The sequence below is a fragment of the Anolis sagrei genome, chromosome X, assembly GCF_037176765.1.
Source record: "Anolis sagrei isolate rAnoSag1 chromosome X, rAnoSag1.mat, whole genome shotgun sequence".
NCBI lineage: Eukaryota > Metazoa > Chordata > Lepidosauria > Squamata > Dactyloidae > Anolis > Anolis sagrei.
Window position 1 is genome coordinate 92,546,788 of NC_090034.1, and position 18,505 is coordinate 92,565,292.

Below are 18,505 nucleotides of genomic sequence, written 5' to 3' on the forward strand. Positions count from 1 at the left end.
TGCCATATTCCACTTCCTCAAAGCTGCGTATAATCTAATTATGCAAATTACTTTAATTTGCATTCTAGTTATGCAAATTCAGCACATTAGTTGTTACACTTTTTCTCGCCACTATGATTCAACGTTCAGGCCATATACATTTTTTTTTCACAGTTACAGCTGCTCTGAAAGAACAGTCATAGTAAAATTGCTGGGCTTGGCAGAAAAAGACCCAAGTAGTTCAAAACTCTGCTCGCTTGTGGAATTGACCATGTGGTTTTGGGCAACCACCACCTGCCTCCCAGCAAAGCTATGTTATAGGCCCTGCTCTTGATTTTTGCTTTCCACCACTTTCAGAACTGATTTTTCATTCACTCCTATTTCCTCCTTTGTATCATGCTCCAGGACAACATACCAAGAATCTGGACAAAACCCAGCCAAACCAGGATTGTGGCAACCCTAATCTGAAATAGTATTGGGAAATTCTGGGTGATGGCTTCCCTGTTTGTGTAACTGGAGATGATCCTCCCCCCAGGACTCTGTAAAAGATAGTTCAAAATCAGGGGATTCATAGTTTTGCTAAGGACACCAGGCTGGAATGATCCCATAATCCCCTATCTCTCCCCCATGTGGGAACCTAAGGCTTTTCCCATGGCTCCATGGCCCTACATGGCAACGCCCCTGTAATCCAAACTATCATCTGACCAATTTGGCTATTATTTATTAATTGGATCCCTTTTTTATGAATGAAACTCCTGTTTTATGAGTGGATTCCAGCTACTCAGTGCTCCTAGGGCCTTCTACCATACCCCCAAGAACTCTTATGAACTCTTATGGACTTTCCATGAACTTTCATGAACTTTATAGGGACTTTTATAAACTCTTGCCAAACTTTATGAACTTTTATGGACTTTGGGGAGCTGACATGACTTCCCCTTTTGTATTTTTCTGCCCAGTGGGCATGTCGATTTTTGGCAGGCTACTGCATCATCCTTTCCAGCTGGAATGAAATAACACCTCAGTGGCTTTCTCTTCAACTTGGTGAAATTTATTCTGGAATACTGGCTTCTCTCACCAGGCAACTACAATGGCTTTGGTCTCTCTATCCACATCCTCGACAACATTTGCACCCAACTATGCTTGCTCTCCAGCACCCACTGTGGAATTTTGTGCATGATCTGTACAGAGTTTTGACCTCTACCATTGCACCTAATGCATAAGACCCTAGCTGTATTATCACTCAGTGGGGAGATAGCCAAATGCTATTTATTACTGCCACTCAATAAGCAGGACACTCCAGTGACGCAATGGGTTAAACCCTTGTGCCGGCAGGACTAAAGACCAACAGGTCGCAGGTTCGAATCTGGAGAGAGTGCGGATGAGCTCCCTCTGTCAGCTCTGGCTCATCATGCAGGGACATGAGAGTAGCCTCCCACAAGGATGGTAAAACATCAAAACATCTGGGTGTCCCCTGAGCAACGTCCTTGCAGATGGCCAATTCTCTCTCTTACACACAACCCAAAACAAAACAAAACTCAGTAAACCAGAAGTTAAGGAAGAAAGGGACACAAAAAGGGCTGAACCAAGGCAGGTTGTCAGATCTGAAGGATTCTGTGGGATCACTGAAGTCCTGTTCACTGTTAAAGAAAACCAGGCACTGCCACTTGTCTTATTTCCATACTCAGTCCCTACTAGTCTGTTACTAAGCACAATTCAAAGTGCTGGCTTGTAAAGCCCTAAATGGTTCCGACCCAGCTTACCTGTCCAAATGTATAACCCTCTATGTTCTACATTGGAAGATAAGATCATCAGGGGAGGCCCTGCTCTCAGTCCCACCCTTCTTGTAAGCATGACTGGTGGTGACGAAAGACACAGCCTTCTTAGTGTTGGCCCCTCGTCTATGAAACTTTGTCCCCCTCGCCCCCTCTCTCCTGGCCTTCAGGGAAAAAAAAAACTAAAAACATGGGTTTGGGATCAGGCTTTTGGTCAGTAATGGGAGCAGTGCAATAACAGACTATAAATTAATTTAATGACGACCCGGACTGGCCCTGGAATATGACCTGGATTATATGATTGTTGTTTTAATGATATGTTTTAATGTTTTTGTTTATTCACTGATGAGAGAAGACAGAAGGGAGCAGAAGACACTGCCATCTTGTCTTCTGCCTATATCATCACTTGAGAGGCCCCTCCCCCTTCTGGCACCAACGGCTGCTCTGGCCAGAGCGAAGACAGAGGGGAGCAGAAGACACTGCCATTTTGTCCTTACTAATAATATAATATAGTATATTGTATATACATATAATATTTATAATATTATAATGTAATACAATATAATACTAGTAATAATAATTCAATATTATAATTATAATTATATATTTAATTACATGTAATATTACTAATAATATTACAATATAATGGTATAGTGCAATATAGTAATATAGACTGATATTGTACTTTGCTAATAATATAATATATTGTATGAAAATATATATTGTAAGCCACTCTGAGTCCCCTTCGGGGTGAGAAAGGCGGCATATAAGCGCCGTAAATAAATAAATAAATAAATAAAATAAATAAATAAATGTATTGTACATGCGGCATTGAATTGTTGCCTTTGTAAGGCCGCCTTGAGTCCCCTTCGGGGGTGAGAAAGGCGAGATACAAGTATGGTAAATAAATAAATAAATAAATACTAATCAATACTAATACATACTAATCAAAACGAATAAAAATATGCTTGGGGACTACAGCCTCTAGAATCCCCATTCATTGCAGCTGGAAGGTGAGATCCCAAGAATTGTAGTAAAAAGGGGAATCATTTTGAAGCTTTGCATATTTGTGTTTGTTCCCTGGATAGGTTTAGTCAGCTTGCCCCCCTGGGAAAAGTAGCCATTTGTCAAGTTTACCTGCAGGTGCAACTTCCAACAGTCCTACAAGTTAAATTGAAAACAGGTGAGATGGAAGATGTGCAGAAGGACCTTGCCTCTCGTGCATGTAATTGAGGACATATGAAAATTAAGACCCCATGTTGCACACAGCTTGTTGCTTCACACCTTGGACCTAATGAAGTTTCTTCTGAAGTGTTACGACAATTACATCATAGAGCAAGATGGCTGCAATCCTGCACTGCTCAGCCTTGTGTCATAGTTCTGCGAGCTACACTGTGAGTTGTTTACCACCTCTTGACCTACTATAGATATTCTATTAGTGGTGGAGCACAGTAAGAATGTAGATGCATCTAGCTATATCTACATAGCTAGATTAGAAGTGATTGCATCATTTGTTGAATTTTGCTATGGTCCTCTAGAGGTCTTGCTGGTTGATAATTTTACATTTGGCAACAGGGACATAGCCAGGCACTTCTGTAATCTCTCTACTATGTGTCAGGCACTGAGTGGTAAGGGGCAGGAGGACTTCAGTGTCTTCATGGAAAGTCCAAGGAGATGAGAAAACCAACTTCTGCTGAGATCAACACCGAGTCAATAAGAAGCCCTTTCAATATAATATAGGGATGTGGAATAGTGCTATTAAGGCAGGGATGGGAAGCATGCAGAATTCAGATGCTGTTGACTGACATTTCCAGCAACCCTAGTAGCTAGCACAACAAAATCTGAGAAAGGTTGGGAAGTGAAATCATGGAATAATAGAATTGAAAAGAGATTGCATGGGCCATCTAGTCCAATCCCCTGACAAGCAGGAAAAGGACAATCAAAATACGCCTGATATCCAGCTTATGTTTAAAAGCCTCCAAAGATGGAGCTTCCACTACACTACGAGACAGAGAGTTCAGTTGCTGAACGGCTCTTACAGTTCTTCACAATGTTCAGGTGGAATCTCCTGTCCTGTAATTTGAACCAATTGCTCTGAGTCCTAGTTTCCAGAGCAGCAGAAAACAAGCCTGCTCTCCCTTCCTTATGAAATCCCTTCATATATTTATATATGGCTATCATGTCTCCTCTCAACCTTCTCTTCTGCAGACTAAACATACCCAGCTCTTTAAGAAGCTCCTCATAGATATCCAATGTCTCCAGACCTTTGATCATTTTAGTTTCCCACCTCTGGACACCTTCCAGCTTATAAAAATCTCTTTTAAACTGTGGTGCCCAGAATTTGACACAGAATTCCAGGTGAGGTCTAACCAAAGCAGGATAGAGAGGCACCATGACTTCCCTTTATCTAGACAAGTGGTTCTCAACCTGTGGGTCCCCTGGTGTTTTGGCCTTCAACTCTCAGAAATCCTAACAACTGGTAAACTGCCTGGGATTTCTGGGAATTGTAGGTCAAAATGCCTGGGGACCCACAGGTTGAGAACCACTGATCTAGACACTATGCTCCTTTTGATGCAGCCCAAAATCTCATTGGCTTTTAAAGCTGTTGCTCATGTTCAACTTGTTGTCCACTAAGACTCCAAGATCTTTCTCACATGGACTGTTGTCAAGCCAGGCATCACCCATCATGTATCTTTACATTTCTTTGTTTTCATCCAGGGAGGCCCTGCTCTCAGTCCCATCGCTATCACAGTCGCGTTTGGTGGGGACGAGAGACAGAGCCTTCTCCGTGGTGGCCCCTCGGCTGTGGAACTCCCTCCCTAAGGAGGTTAGATCTGCCTCTCCTTCTTGACCTTTCGGAAGAAACGTAAATCCTGATTATGAAAGCAAGCATTTGCAGATTAGACTGATTAGCCCCTCATATACGCTTTACCGGCGTCCCATATTATGTCAATTGGTGTCTCATCTTCTGTGTTTATTTAATTTGAAGTATTCCATTAGCAGTTTCATATTTTTCTCTTGTTTTTCCGGTCCCTTAATTAAGTTTTCATTGAGTCTCCATATTCTTGTTTTGTCTTTTCCCTCCATGCTTTCTATGACTATTTCCATGGGGGCGTGATCTGGATGACGTTTTTAAACCTGGTGAACTGTTTTAATGTATATTTATATTTATTTTTAAGTATTTGATTGTATTTTATTATGTGTTTATATTGTGCCGGCATCAAATTGTTGCCTGTTGGTAGCCGTCCTGAGTCCCTCCTTGGAGGTCGAGAATGGGTGGAGTATAAATGTTCTAAATAAATAACTAAATTAAACCCAGTACTGTGTATTCATTTATTGTGATGTCATTTTTTAATGTTTATGAGTAATGGTTATATATGATGTCTTGTATTTTTGGTTTCTGTTATATATGTATTGTGACTTGATTCTGTTGTGAGCCATCCTGAGTACTTGTGGAGAGGGTCGGGATATAAATAAAGTTTTTTATTATTATTAATTATTAAATGAATAAGTAAATAAATACAGTTAATGATTCTAATGAGCACTGGGTGCACCCACACTACACACTTAAAGCAATTTCATATCATAAATCTCAGGAGAGAACTCTGGTTGTTCAAAGTGGATTCAAATCTCTATAAGTGTGTGGTATGGATACATATATTGGAAATGTAGTTGTCTATCGAGTATGGAAGGCTTTAGGGCAGTGGTACTCAAAGTGCTGAGCTCTGGAGCGATGCTAGTCCCTAAGCCATTGGCATGCCTCCAAGAAAGAATGAAACAATGTTATCAAGTGGGCACAAATTGAGTGCCAGTCCCAGGAGGAAAAAAATAATAATTACACCACCCACATCATATACCCTGAGAAGCACTGCCCTAGGGAACTATTCTATCTTTTGGTGAGTCATTGTCCTGAATTTTGTCAGGTTAAAAGACATGAGTAAGTTCCATTATTCATGTGGCTGAATGATTGAGCCACTGTGCAACACATGTATTCAATTCATGGTTGTGTAAGTGGTATTCCTCATGTGTAACCACTTCTTAGGTAATCCCTGGATGTCCGAGTAAGATTGTCCTCCAACTGCAGTGTCCTGGCAGTGGGTACATAGGTGACTGTGGAACCCTATTCTTGACCCACATGTTCTGTAGTGAGAGCATCTGTTTCCAGGTGGAAGGTTGTCCTGGTCGGGGTTGGCTTGACACGCCTTCCTCTTGGCATGTTTCTCTCTTTTGCACTCCGTTCGTGCCTCTTCAAATTCTACAGCACTGCTGGTCACAGCTGACCTCCAGCTAGAGTGCTCAAGGCCCAGGGCTTCCCAGTTCTCGGTGTCTATGCAACGGTTTTTAAGGTTGACTTTGAGCCCATCTTTAAATCTCTTTTCCTATCCACCAACATTATGTTTCCTTTGCTTGAGTTTGGAGTAGAGTAACTGCTTCGGGAGACGGTGATGGGGCAGTCAGACAACATGGCCACTCCTGCGGAGTTGATGGCGGAGGAGCATCGCTTCAGTGCTGGTGGTCTTTGCTGCTTCCAGCATGCTGACATTTGTCTGCCTGTCTTCCCAAGAGATTTGCAGGATTTTTCAGAGGCAACGCTGATGGAATTGTTCCAGGAGTTGCATGTCGCCTCTGTAGACAGTCCAGGGCACACAGGGCATCAGTTTCCAGGTGTAGACAGTCCATGTTTCGCAGGCATATAGCAGGGTTGGGAAGACAATAGCTTTATAAACAAACACCTTGGTATCCCTACGGATGTCTGGATCCTCAAACACTTCATACGGACCTAAATCCTATTACTAATCACAAATAAAGCCAACAAATAAATTGACTGAATACATCTGATCAATATCAGTGTATTTAGTAGGATTCCAATATTGCTCATGGTATGTAAATTATTCATCACTACCATAAATATACCATTAAATTCACTGGGATTGCATGGGCAGGCAACAATGTCAGATGCACAACACTGGCGTTCAGCAGAAGAGCAGTGTAGCACCACCACTGTGCAATTACGAGAGTATGGGTTTACGTTTTGCAAATTTGATATAGGATCTAAGTTACTATCTTCATTTCCCAAGTAAGATTTCATCACTCCCTCCCACTCCACTCGATCGAGTGCCTTTCATGCAATGTGTCAACACTAAGAATCAAATCTTTTCAGAAATCCTTATCTACAAATCCCGAAAATCCCAATGCTTTCAGGATTTGTATCAAAGCACTTTTATCATCGTCGTCATTATTTGTTGGAAGCTGTGATAAATTACTGCATAAGAGCTTGATTTTCTTTTATTATCAGTAATATTTGTTGTGAGCAATGATAAACGATTGCATAAGGACATGATCTCTCTGCTATTAACTGCAGTTCACATAGAAATTGCCAGATGGTAAAATAAAATCCTTGATAGATGTAATAGGAGGAACTGGCTCAACGCGATCTGACTGACTGCGCTCCTAGAGAAACTAACACTGAACGGCTCAAGGAGCTGATTAAAAAACCGAATTTTCAGATATATAGGGTCTTTTCTTTTTACTCATATAAACAAGGATTATTTACCATATGGTCTACTTGTCTTTCACATTAAGTGCCGGAAATGTGCTGTTTGAGTATTTTAATTTGACTGCTTTCAGATGGAGGGAATGTTTGGCTTCTCTTCTAGAATGACTGTTTCCTATTATGATAAGCATGGTATTTAGACTGATGAACTGTTATTGTTATTTAGCGTGGTGGCAGGAATACTGTTGGTTAGTCCCAATTAGAGTAGATCCATTCATAGTATCATATAATCATTGAGTTGGAAGAGACCTCATGGGCCATCCTGTCCAACCCCTGCCAAGATGCAGGAAAATCGTATTCAAAACACTCCCGACAGATGGCCATCCAGCCTCTGTTTATCCAGCCTCTGTTTAAAAGCCTCCACCACACTTCCTCCATTCAATGAATTGTGGAATGATAACTCTACACACATGTAAATCCTATCAATTTAATTGGTCTACTTTAGTCAAGACTAACAACAGAATTCAATCTCATAGAATCATAGAGTTGGAAGATACCTTGTGGGCCATCCACCAGTCCAACCCCCTGCCTAGAAGCAGGAAAATCACATTTAAAGCACCCCCAACAGATGGCTCTCCAGCCTCTGCTTAAAAGCCTCCACCACATCCCAGAGCAGAGAGTTCCACTGCTGAACAGCTCTCAGAGTTAGCATGTTCTTCCTCATGTTCAGGTGGAATCTCCTTTCCTGTAGTGTGAAGCCATTGTTCTGCGTCCTAGTCTCCAGGGCAGCCATAAACAACCCTGCTCCCTCCTCCCTATGACTTTTCCTTACATATTTATACATGGCTATCATATCTCCTCTCAGCCTTCTCTTCTTTAGGCTAAACATGCCCAGCTCTTTAAGCCTCTCCAGATAGGACTTGTTCTCCAGACCCTTGATCATTTTAGTCGCCCTCCTCTGAACACATTCCAGCTTGTCAATATCTCCCTTAAATTGTGGTGCCCAGAATTAGACACAGTGTGGTTCCAGGTGTGGTCTGACCAAGGGGTAGCATGACTTCCTTGGATCTAGATACTATGCTCCTATTTATGTAGGTCAAAATCCCATTGGCTTTTTAAGCTGCCGCATCACATTGTTATCTATTCACTATTGTTTCCTTTCTAGTTTTATTTAGGCTCAACCTTTTGGGGGACCTTGTTACTTTTATTTCTGAATTATTTGCAATTAATAAATGAGAAATGCGAAAGATCTGAAACTACAACTGAGATACAAAGAAATGTTCCTAAAGAGCAAGCTTGTTTACGGAAACTATTGTATACTTATAGATAGAAATCTGAACCAGGAAAAATCTTCCTTCCGCTGCTAAAATAATTAGGCTTTATTTATTTATTTATCTTTGGGTGAGAAGGGTGGGATATAAATACTATAAATAAACAAACAAACAAATAAATAAATTTCCACAGCCTGTTGACCCGATATGGTATTATGTGTTTAGACCTCCTGGCTTCAATCCATAAGAAGTTGTGGGCATAAATATTTATCTCCAATATTCAACATTGGCTATTTGGTTAAAGGTAAAGGTAAAGATTTCCCCTTCACATTAAGTCTAGTCATCTCTGACTCTGGAAGGTAGTGCTCATCTTCATTTCTAAGCTGAAGAGCCGCCATTGTCCATAGACACCTCCAAGTTCATGTGGCCGGCATGACTGCATGGAGCACCATTACCTTCCCACCAAGGTGATACCTATTGATCTACTCACATTTGCATGTTTTCGAACTGCTAAGTTGGCAGAAGCTGGGCCTAACTGTGCTCACCCCACTCCCTGAATCCGAACAGCTGACCTTTCAGTGAGCAAGTTCAGCAGCTCAGCGGTTTAACCCACTGCACCACCAGGGGGCCCATGGCTATTTGGTTATCCACGTATAACTAAGTAAAGGTGGCCCAGTCTCATCTTCTGAGCCCACCTTAACAGCCAACAGCCACATGGGATGATGGAGATCTGTTCATCTCCTGATTAGGGTTCAAGGCGGATGTTTCAAGCTTCCTTCTGCCAGTGTCTGAGGCCATCATGAGGAATTGTGCACAAGATCCTGCTTTTGACTGATGCAGCCTCACTTGCTGATGGGAGAGGAGATGGAAACATCCTCCTCCTTGTGCTCCATTCAGCAGCTGAAGAATAGACCTCCTTTACTTGATCTGAAGAGGGGGGAAGAGGGGCCGACCAAGGGTAAGATGGATGGATGGGATCTTTGAAGCGACTGGATTGACCTTGAAGGAGCTGGGGGAGGTGACGGCCGACAGGGAGCTCTGGCGTGGGCTGGTCCATGAGGTCACAAAGAGTCGGAAACAACTGAACGAATGAACAACAACAACACCTTGATCTGACTGCTGGCTGTTAAGGTGGGTCGAACCAACATTTATGCATTCTTCCAGTAAGACTGTTTATCTGACTGTGGAGAAGTTACAGATCTGCAACTCCTAGTTACTGCAATACAAAATGCCAGCCATTATTAATATCCTTTGCAGCGCTAGAAACTCAATGTTATTGATTTTAAAAAGAAAAAAGTGAGATGATTTTTTTAAAAAAAATGTTCATTACTGCATTACATAGAGTATTTCACTTGTTTGATTTGATCTATATCCCATTTTTGTTTGAGTATAAGAAGGGCTCCTTGGTGGTGCAGCGGATTAAACCTCTAAGCTACTGAACTTGCTGACCAAAAGGCTGGCGGTTCAAATCTGAGAAGCAGGGTGAGTTCCCACAGCCTGTTGACCTGATTCTGCCCAGATTCTGCCAACCTAGCAGTTTGAAAACATGCAAATGTGAGTAGATCAATGGTTACCTCCTTGGCGGGAAGGTAATAGCGTTCCATGCTGGCCATATGACTTAGGAGGTGTCTATGGACAATGCCGGTTCTTAGAAATGGAGATGACCGCCACCCCCCAGGGTCAGACACGACTAGACTTAATGTCAGGGGAAACCTTTACCTTTACTATGAGACCCAAGATCTAAAAAAGTATTTAAAAATTATGTTTCATCTAAAATTAAACAAACATTCATACTAAGAAACACTAAATTGTAGTTTTCAAAAACATTGAAACATAGTTTTTAAAAAAAAGCTTAATAAAGGGAATTAAAATATACCATTACGACTTAAATTTAACAGCTTGCGTCAAAGGCTTCTGTGAATAAACCCAAGTTCTAATTTGCACAATATTTGCCTTCTCTCATTGACACAGAAACCCTGTTTGCGCAGAATGGATGTAAGAATGGGGAACAAAGGAGACATCCTCTGCCCCCCTCCCTCCCTCCAGCCTCCCTTACCTTTCAGCTGCCGCCAAGTTACGGTTGGCTCCGGTTTCCCCATCGCAAGGCAGAGCAGATTCACGTTGCTTCCCTCATTCACGGTCACAGCGGAGGAGATGTTGACAATCCGTGCTGGGACTGGGAAGGGATGGAGGAGACCAGCAGTGAGTATCAAAGTCGTATCGCTAGCTAGTAACACCAGGGCTCAATGCTGAGACTGCACAGATGCCAAGAGGGTTCCTCTGCAACTCTTACAAAACGTCTTCTAATTCTGAGCTCTTAGCGAACTTCTTTGCCATTTCTCCTAATAAGTGGGGAAGACTGGACCAACACGATGTGGTCTCTGGTTGGGCACAATGAGATCTCTGTAGTACAAAACCTCTAGAGCAGTGGTTTGCAACCTGTGGGTCCCCAGATGTTTTGGCCTTCAACAGCTGGTAAACTGTCTGCCCTAGAGGTCATAATGGAGAAGGTTGGTGCAAGGTAACCAAACAATTTGGGGTTGCTGTCAATCCAATCCCACTTTAGTTGGCTCAAAGAGTTTCTACCAGACCAGCTTTATCTTTACCTTTTAATCCATTTATTGTAAACTAGCTATACCCGCCATGCGTTGCTGTGGCCAACCTTCCCTCCCTCTTTCTCTCCTTCCTTTTTTTTCTTTTCTTCTCTCCTTCGGTCCTCTTTCTCTTCCCTTCCTCCCCTCTTTTCTTTCCCTTCCTTTCTCTCCTTTCTTCCTTCCCTACCGATTCTTGGACTGCAACTCCCAGCAGTCTTCCTGATCGATCTATCTACCTACCTACCCATCTCTATCTAATCTATCTGGAGGATTGTTGGGAGTTGCAGTCAAGGAATAGGAAATTGGAAATATGCAGGGATTGGGGTGCTCTCAAAGAAAACCAAGGAGAAGAAGGCTTGCATCTTGGAAGTAGTGTATTTGGATCATCCTCCTCTCCTAAAGGGTCTGGTCTAGGAGATGCTGGGAGCTGTAGTCCAGAAGAGAGTGTGGATATGGTATTGTGTGTTTTGTTTGCCGGGGGAGTTTATGTGCATGTGCTGTAGTGTATTTTTGCTTTTTTGGATTTTAAGTCCTGTCTGCTGTGTTTTTCATTGTTTTTATGAATGATAGTCACTTGTTGGCCAGAAAGGTTATTGTGTCCAAATTTTGTGTCAATTTGTCCAGTGGTTTTTGAGTTATGCTAATCCCACAAACATTACATTACATTTTTATTTATATAGATGTTTTAACTCTATGGGCAGTTTTATTGCCTTTTAATAATAACTGTTTGTGTGTGTTCTTATTTATTTATTTTCTGTGCATTTTTTTAAACGTTGTTAACTTGTCCAGAGACCAGTTTTGGGAAAAATGTGTGGTACCATTGAAGAAATCATCATCACCATCATCATCTGGACAAGGAACCCAGCATAAGGAGTTGGAATGTGAATCTTTGATTATTTCATCCTTGGGTTGCTGTGAGTTTTCCAAGATGTATGGCCATGTTCCAGAAGCATTCTCTCCTGACATTTTGCCCACATCTATGGCAGGCATCCTCAGAGGTTGTGAGGTCTGTTGGAAACTAGGCAAGTGGGGTTATTAATCTGTGGAATGTCCAGGGTGGGAGAAAGTACACTTGTCTGTCTGAGGCAAGTGTGAATGTTGCAACTGCTACATTCAACAAATACTATGCAAAGGACAAGAGGGATCCTCTCACCTCTGCAGGAGTCTACTATATACCATGTCACTTTGGACAAGTATACATAGGGACCACCCAACGCAGCATTGCCCAGAGAACATGAAAGACACTGCAGACTCATTCAAGCAGAAACGTCAGCCACAGCAGAGCACTTGAAGAACAACCCAGACACAGCAAATTATTTGAGAATATAGAAATACTGGACCACTCTCATAACTAACATGGTTTTCTTTTTCCGCATCAGAAGCGACTTGAGAAAGTGCAAGTTGTTTCTGGTGTGAACATGAACAACATCTGGCTACCAATATTTTTTTTTAAAAAAACCCTCTAAAACCAGGACAGTAAATAAAGAGCAACACTCAGAAAATTGGGGAATTCCGGACATGAAACAATAAGGGCCAGCTAAACACCTCCCAACAAAGGATTCCCCCAGGCAGGAAGCAGCCAGGCTTTGAACCTGCAAGGCTATTAAATGCTAATCAAGCTGGGTCATTGCAACATTCACACTTGCCTCAAACAGACAAAAGTTCTTTCTCCCACCCTACCATTATTCAATGCTATGGATTCCTAGACATTGTGGTTTGGTGAGACACCTATACTCCTTGGCAGAGAAGGCTGAAGACCCTATATAACTACAAACTCCTATGAATCCATAGTACTGAGCTATGAAAGTCAAACTGCATTAATTCTACAGTACAGATGCACCCTAAGATGTAGTGTTCATTCATCTACCCACCACTGTCTTCCCATTCTAATAATGGTGTTTGCCTTGGTTTGTCATAAATTGCTGTCCCACCACAGAAACAGCTGCATTTGGAATGCCTCCTCAGCACAACTCCGTAACCACTGCCTTTTGGTGGGGAAGGGGGGTTGATGCGTAATTTCCAAGAGCGACTTTTCACTGTCCCAGCGGAAGAGAGTCTTCTCTCAAAGAGATGGTTTTCATTTTGTCTCGACTGGGCCTAATGATCCCCATTATTTGTCCTGATAGGTTGGACTCAGGAGGGTGTGTGACGTCAGTGATGTGGGACGATGGGGAAGCGGGGAACAGCTGTTTCCTGGTGCCCAGGCGGGTGCTCAATCCGGACCCGGTCCAATCAGCTCCTATTGTACCAGGTTCCCAGCTCTAGCAACCATGGGGAAAAAGAGCGGGGAGTAATTATGGGGTGGAGAGTATTGCAGTTGCAGCTTTTGCCAATGCTGCAGAAATCCAGGAGGGGAATCAGGGAAGGAAGGGAAAATGAAAGAAAGTGGAGGAGGGAAGGAAAAGGAAACTAAGTCTTGGGATGATTTTGACAGCTGGTGAGAAATTCCAATTTGCTAAAAACAAAATTCAGGCTTCTCATGGCATGCAGTGACATGGGCAGGTGGCTGTGGGACTCTTTTCTTAGATATACACACAGGATAATCAAATGCCACCTTGCAGGCTTTCTGTGACTTGGTTGGTTACTATTTTTTAAAATGGCAATTGCAGGTGGAGGAGCTAGTTAATGTGTTCCATCCCAGAGACCACGTGTGCCCATGTTGTTTTCACTAAAAAGGCAAATGGAAGTTTGGTGCAAAATTTACATTGGGAGTAGAGCAGAGTCAAAGAATGGTAGAATCTTGGGAATGATGCAGTAGTAGAATCTTGAGTTGGAACTTAAGACTGGACTTAAAGTCCAATTATTCCCACAATTATTTATCTATTTATTTATTTCCTGTATTTATACCCTGCCATTCTCACCCTGAAGGGGACCCAGAGCGCCTTACAATAGGCAACAATTCAATGCCACATAAAGCAGGCATATAACAAAATATAAATCTTCATTAAAACGCAAGATTAAAAACATATAAACATTAAAACCAAATTTGAAAAACCACAAAATCTGAAATCATAGTCAAGGAGCCGTTCCAGTTGAACATATTCCATCTTCACTTATTGCACTGCTTTAATATCCAAAGGCTTGGTCACACAGCCATATTTTTAGTTTTTTTCTGAAGTCAGGAGGGAGGGAGCTGACTGGATTATGTTGGAGAGAAAGTCACTACAGAGAAGGCCCTGTCCCTCATCCTCACCAACCACACCTGCGAAGGAGGTGGGACCGAGAGCAGGGCCTCCCCAAAAGATCTTAACCTCCAAGATGGTTCATAGAGGGAGATACGTTTGGACAGATAAGCTAGGCAAGAACTGTTATGAGCTTTATAGGGTAAAGCCAGCACTTTGAATTGTTTTCAGTAGCAGCCAGTGGAGATGGCATAACAGGGGACTTGTATGCTCCCTGTACGCCACTCTGGTGAGAAATCTGGCTGATGCCAATTGGACCACTTGAAGCTTCTGAACAGTCTTCAAAGGTAATCCCAGGTAGAGTGTGTTGCAGTAGTCTATTCGAGATGTAACAATAGAATGGACCACCGTGGCTAAGTCTGGCTTCCCAATGTGCACAAGTTTTAATTGTACAAAAGCTCATTGCTGAGACCTGTGGTTTGAGACACAGCAATGAATCCAGGAGAACTCCCAAGCTGTGAACCTGTGTCTTCAGGAGGAGTGTAATCCCATCCAGCACAGGCTATAACCCTATACCCTGTTCGGCTTTCCAACTAACCAGGAGTAAATCCATTTTGTCTGGATTCAGTTTCAATTTGTTTGCCCTCATTTAAACCATCACAGCTGACAAGCACCAGTTCTGGGCCTGAACAGCCTCCTTAATAGTAGGTGGAAAGGAGTGATAGAGCTGTGTGACATCTGCATACAGATGACATCAAACTCCAAAACAAGTTTGGAAGTTAAAAGAAAATACCTTAATTTGTGCTAGTTCTGCTCCAGATGATCAAGACAGTTTTAAACAATGTATTTTAATATTGAGACAAATGTTTTTAATGTTTATGTGTACATATAATGAATTCATGACCTGGCATTCAATGTTTGATGTATATATGCTGTGCTCTGTCCTGAGTCCCCTTTGGAGTGAGAAGGGTGGAATATAAATGTTTTAAATAAATAAATAAATAACCTTCCCCTTGAGGCTAAAAGTTGTAAACTTGAAAAAAAATATGGATTTCATAGAATTATAAAGTTGGAAGAGATCCCAAAGGCCATCCAGTACAACCCCATTCTCCCATGCAGGAATGCCCAGTCCGTCTCTGCTTCAAAACCTGCAGAGAAGGAGACTCCAAGGCATTATATTCCATGGCAATATATTCCATGCCAAACAGCTCTTGACATCAGGAAGTTCTTCCTAATGTTTGGGACAAATCTCTTTTGAACTAGGGAGGCAAATCTTTGGCTGATTCAATGTTGCAGCAAGAATGAATAATTACAGGAGTTACTGTTGTGTTTTCAGTGCTATGGGTGAAAACAAACATGTATCCTGTATTTGAACAACCCAAAATGTTGTGAAGTAATTATTATTCATAGAACAAAACAAGGGCCACAGAAGTTCAAATACTTTTTGGGACAATAATCCGGTTTCTACATGAAAAAAATGGTGTACATAGAAACTAAGTTTTTGCACCCCTCTCTCAATTTAAAATCTTGAGAACCCAGTTAATAAATATTCTCTCTATCTAGTTTACATATGACTGTTGGAGAAGTTCCCTAACCCTGCATGAAAGCTAAAAGGTTAGAAATTTTTTTTTGACAGATCTGGACGAAAACCCACGAGTTTTCAGATTCGGGTATCGTCATATTTTTTTCCGCCTACCCTCTTGTTTTTAGATCAGAGTTTTGCTCTTCGTATACTGGACTGCAACCTCTATATGTCACATCTACTTTGCACAATGGTGTGGTCTGATGAGAGCTGCTATCCAACCAAATCTGGTGAGCCACATTTTCCCCATTCCTGTTTTACAACCTTTATTTATTTACATGGATGAAACTTCCTGGCCAAGTGAGATAGCACTGGAAGCACTGATTATACCATCAGTTATCTTGGGATAACAACCCTTGAATTCATTGCATCCACTGCTTAATTTATATACCTGGGAGATTAAAAAAAGGTCTGTTGTGATCTGATGGAAAGTCCATAAACTTTGTCCCAGCTTGGAAACAGCTTCATTTGGAATGGTTTGTCTTACTTCCAGGTCAAGATAAATTAAGCAATAGCAGGATGACTTGCCTCCTATGGGGAGTGTAATTTATAGCCCATTGGCTCTGATGAACAACCCAAGGTAGCTAGCGAATATGTGGAACTAAATACTCTAAAATACTTTTCATAGAGCAAGAACGAGCACCATATGTATTCTGAGGGGCTCACCCCACTGCATTGCTCACATACCTAACCTAGTTTAGGCCCAAGTTACCCTTTCTTTTTGTTCTCCAAATCTGGAGAAATGTGACCATTTCTGTAGTTGGGCTTTTAAAATGTGTTGGGCAAGAAGTTCAGAAACATGTAAACAAAGAAATATGCCCTATTACAATGGTTCTCAACCTTCCTAATGCCGTGACCGCTTAATACAGTTCCTCATGTTGTGGTGATCCCCAACTATAACATTATTTTTGTTGCTACGTCATAACTGTAATTTTGCTACTGTTATGAATTGCAATGTAAATATATGATATGCAGGACCAAATTTGGCACAATTACCCGATACACCCAAATTTGAATAGTGGTGGGATGGGGAGGGGGGTTAATTTTATCATTTGGGAGTTGTAGTTTTTGGGAATTTTAGTTCACCTACAAACAAATAGCATTCTGAACTCCACCAACGGTGGAATTGAACCAAACTTGGCACACAGAACTCCCCTGACCAAGAGAAAATACTCGAAGGCTTTGGTGGGCATTGACCTTCAGTTTTGGAATTGTAGTTTACCGCCATCCAGACAGCACTGTGAACTCTCAATATGCCCAAATGTGAACACTGGTGGAGTTTGGGGAAAATGAACCTTGGCATTTGGGAGTTGTAGATGCTGTGATTTATAGTTCCCACACAGAACCCCCATGACCAACAGAAAATACTGTGTTTTCTGATGGTCTTTGATGACCCCTCTGACACCCCCTTGTGACCCCCCAGGGGTCCTGACCCCAGGTTGAGAAGCGCTGCCCTATTAAGTCCTTTGCAGGCACAAATGTCAGTATTTTAATGTATTGTTCAAGGCTTTCATGGCCGGAATCACTGGGTTGTTGTAGGTTTTCTGGGCTGTATGGCCATGGTCTAGAAGCATTCTCTTCTGATGTTTCACCTGCATCTGTGGCAAGCATCCTCAGAGTTTGTAAGTGAAGTGTCAGGAGAGAATGCTTCTAGAACCTGGCCATATAGCCCAAGAAACCTAAAACAACCCAGTCAGTATTTTAATCTCTACCCGTCTTTTAGGATAGGGAAATTTGTGCAACCTTTGGTTTCAAAATTCCAATCAGATACCTTCAGAATTACAAGACAACAAACCTATCTTTGGTTTTAATGCCAGCTGTTTGGGTATAACAGCCATTCTGGAAAGCTGCTCCAGGTTGTACAGGGGCTATCCAGGTGCTGAATCTACATTGGAAATAAGAGTTTAGCACCTGGATAGACTTCAGCACTTGGATAGCTCCCTTGCAATCCATTGCTTGATGTGAAGGAGCTACAATTGAAACAGAAGAGCCAATATTAAACGGAAAGCACATCCCCGCCCTGCAATTTTGGAGTCACCAGTTCTATCTGCGCCTCTCTCCCTTCACAAAATGGCCCAATAGCTTCCTTGAACAAGCATTTTGAAAGCTTTCTTATGTTCCCCATTCAGTCTAATTCTCCAATTATTTCTACACTTTGGCTCTTCAAAATGTTTCAGCACTTTGGCTCCCAGAATTTCCCAACTCTTCTACTCCTTCAGCATTAAGAAAGAGTGGCTCGAAGGAAGGGAGGGGGATCATAACGCAAAGGGAATACTCTGTGCTTTGAACTCCGTGGTGCTTCCATTTGAATGGAAAGAAGCATGCAAGACGATACATCAAGAGATTTAAGAGATGAAAGTGCTATGCTATCTGTAGTGTTTGGAAAAGTTACTCTTTGAACTACAAATCCCAGAAATTATTGGCTATGATGGCCAGCAGACTCAGGGAGTCATAGTTTAAAAATATTTTGATAAGGATCTAAATCTTTAAATATGTCATAATGGATAATTATCATATTTTTCCCTGCTCCACACTATCCCCATATTCAAATATTCTGATATATTGCGGAAGAGTTATTCTGAGGAGAAAGCTACCCCCCCCCCACTTTTTTCCCAGAATAACTGCATTCTGTGCAGCGTAAAATATTTTCTGTGGAAGAAACCAGTTTTCAGTGCAGAAAACAGTTTTGTG

General features: G+C 41.9%; 1 protein-coding gene across 1 annotated transcript in view; it reads right to left on the bottom strand.

Moving 5' to 3' along the window:
* The window catches only part of LOC132780267 (igLON family member 5), a 244,202-nt gene that overhangs the window by 22,032 nt on the left and 203,665 nt on the right, over positions 1-18,505 (bottom strand). The window contains exon 4 of the mRNA XM_060783878.2: positions 10,573-10,692. Coding sequence (XP_060639861.1) covers positions 10,573-10,692 — 120 coding nt within the window. The remainder of the gene's footprint in view (positions 1-10,572; positions 10,693-18,505) is intronic.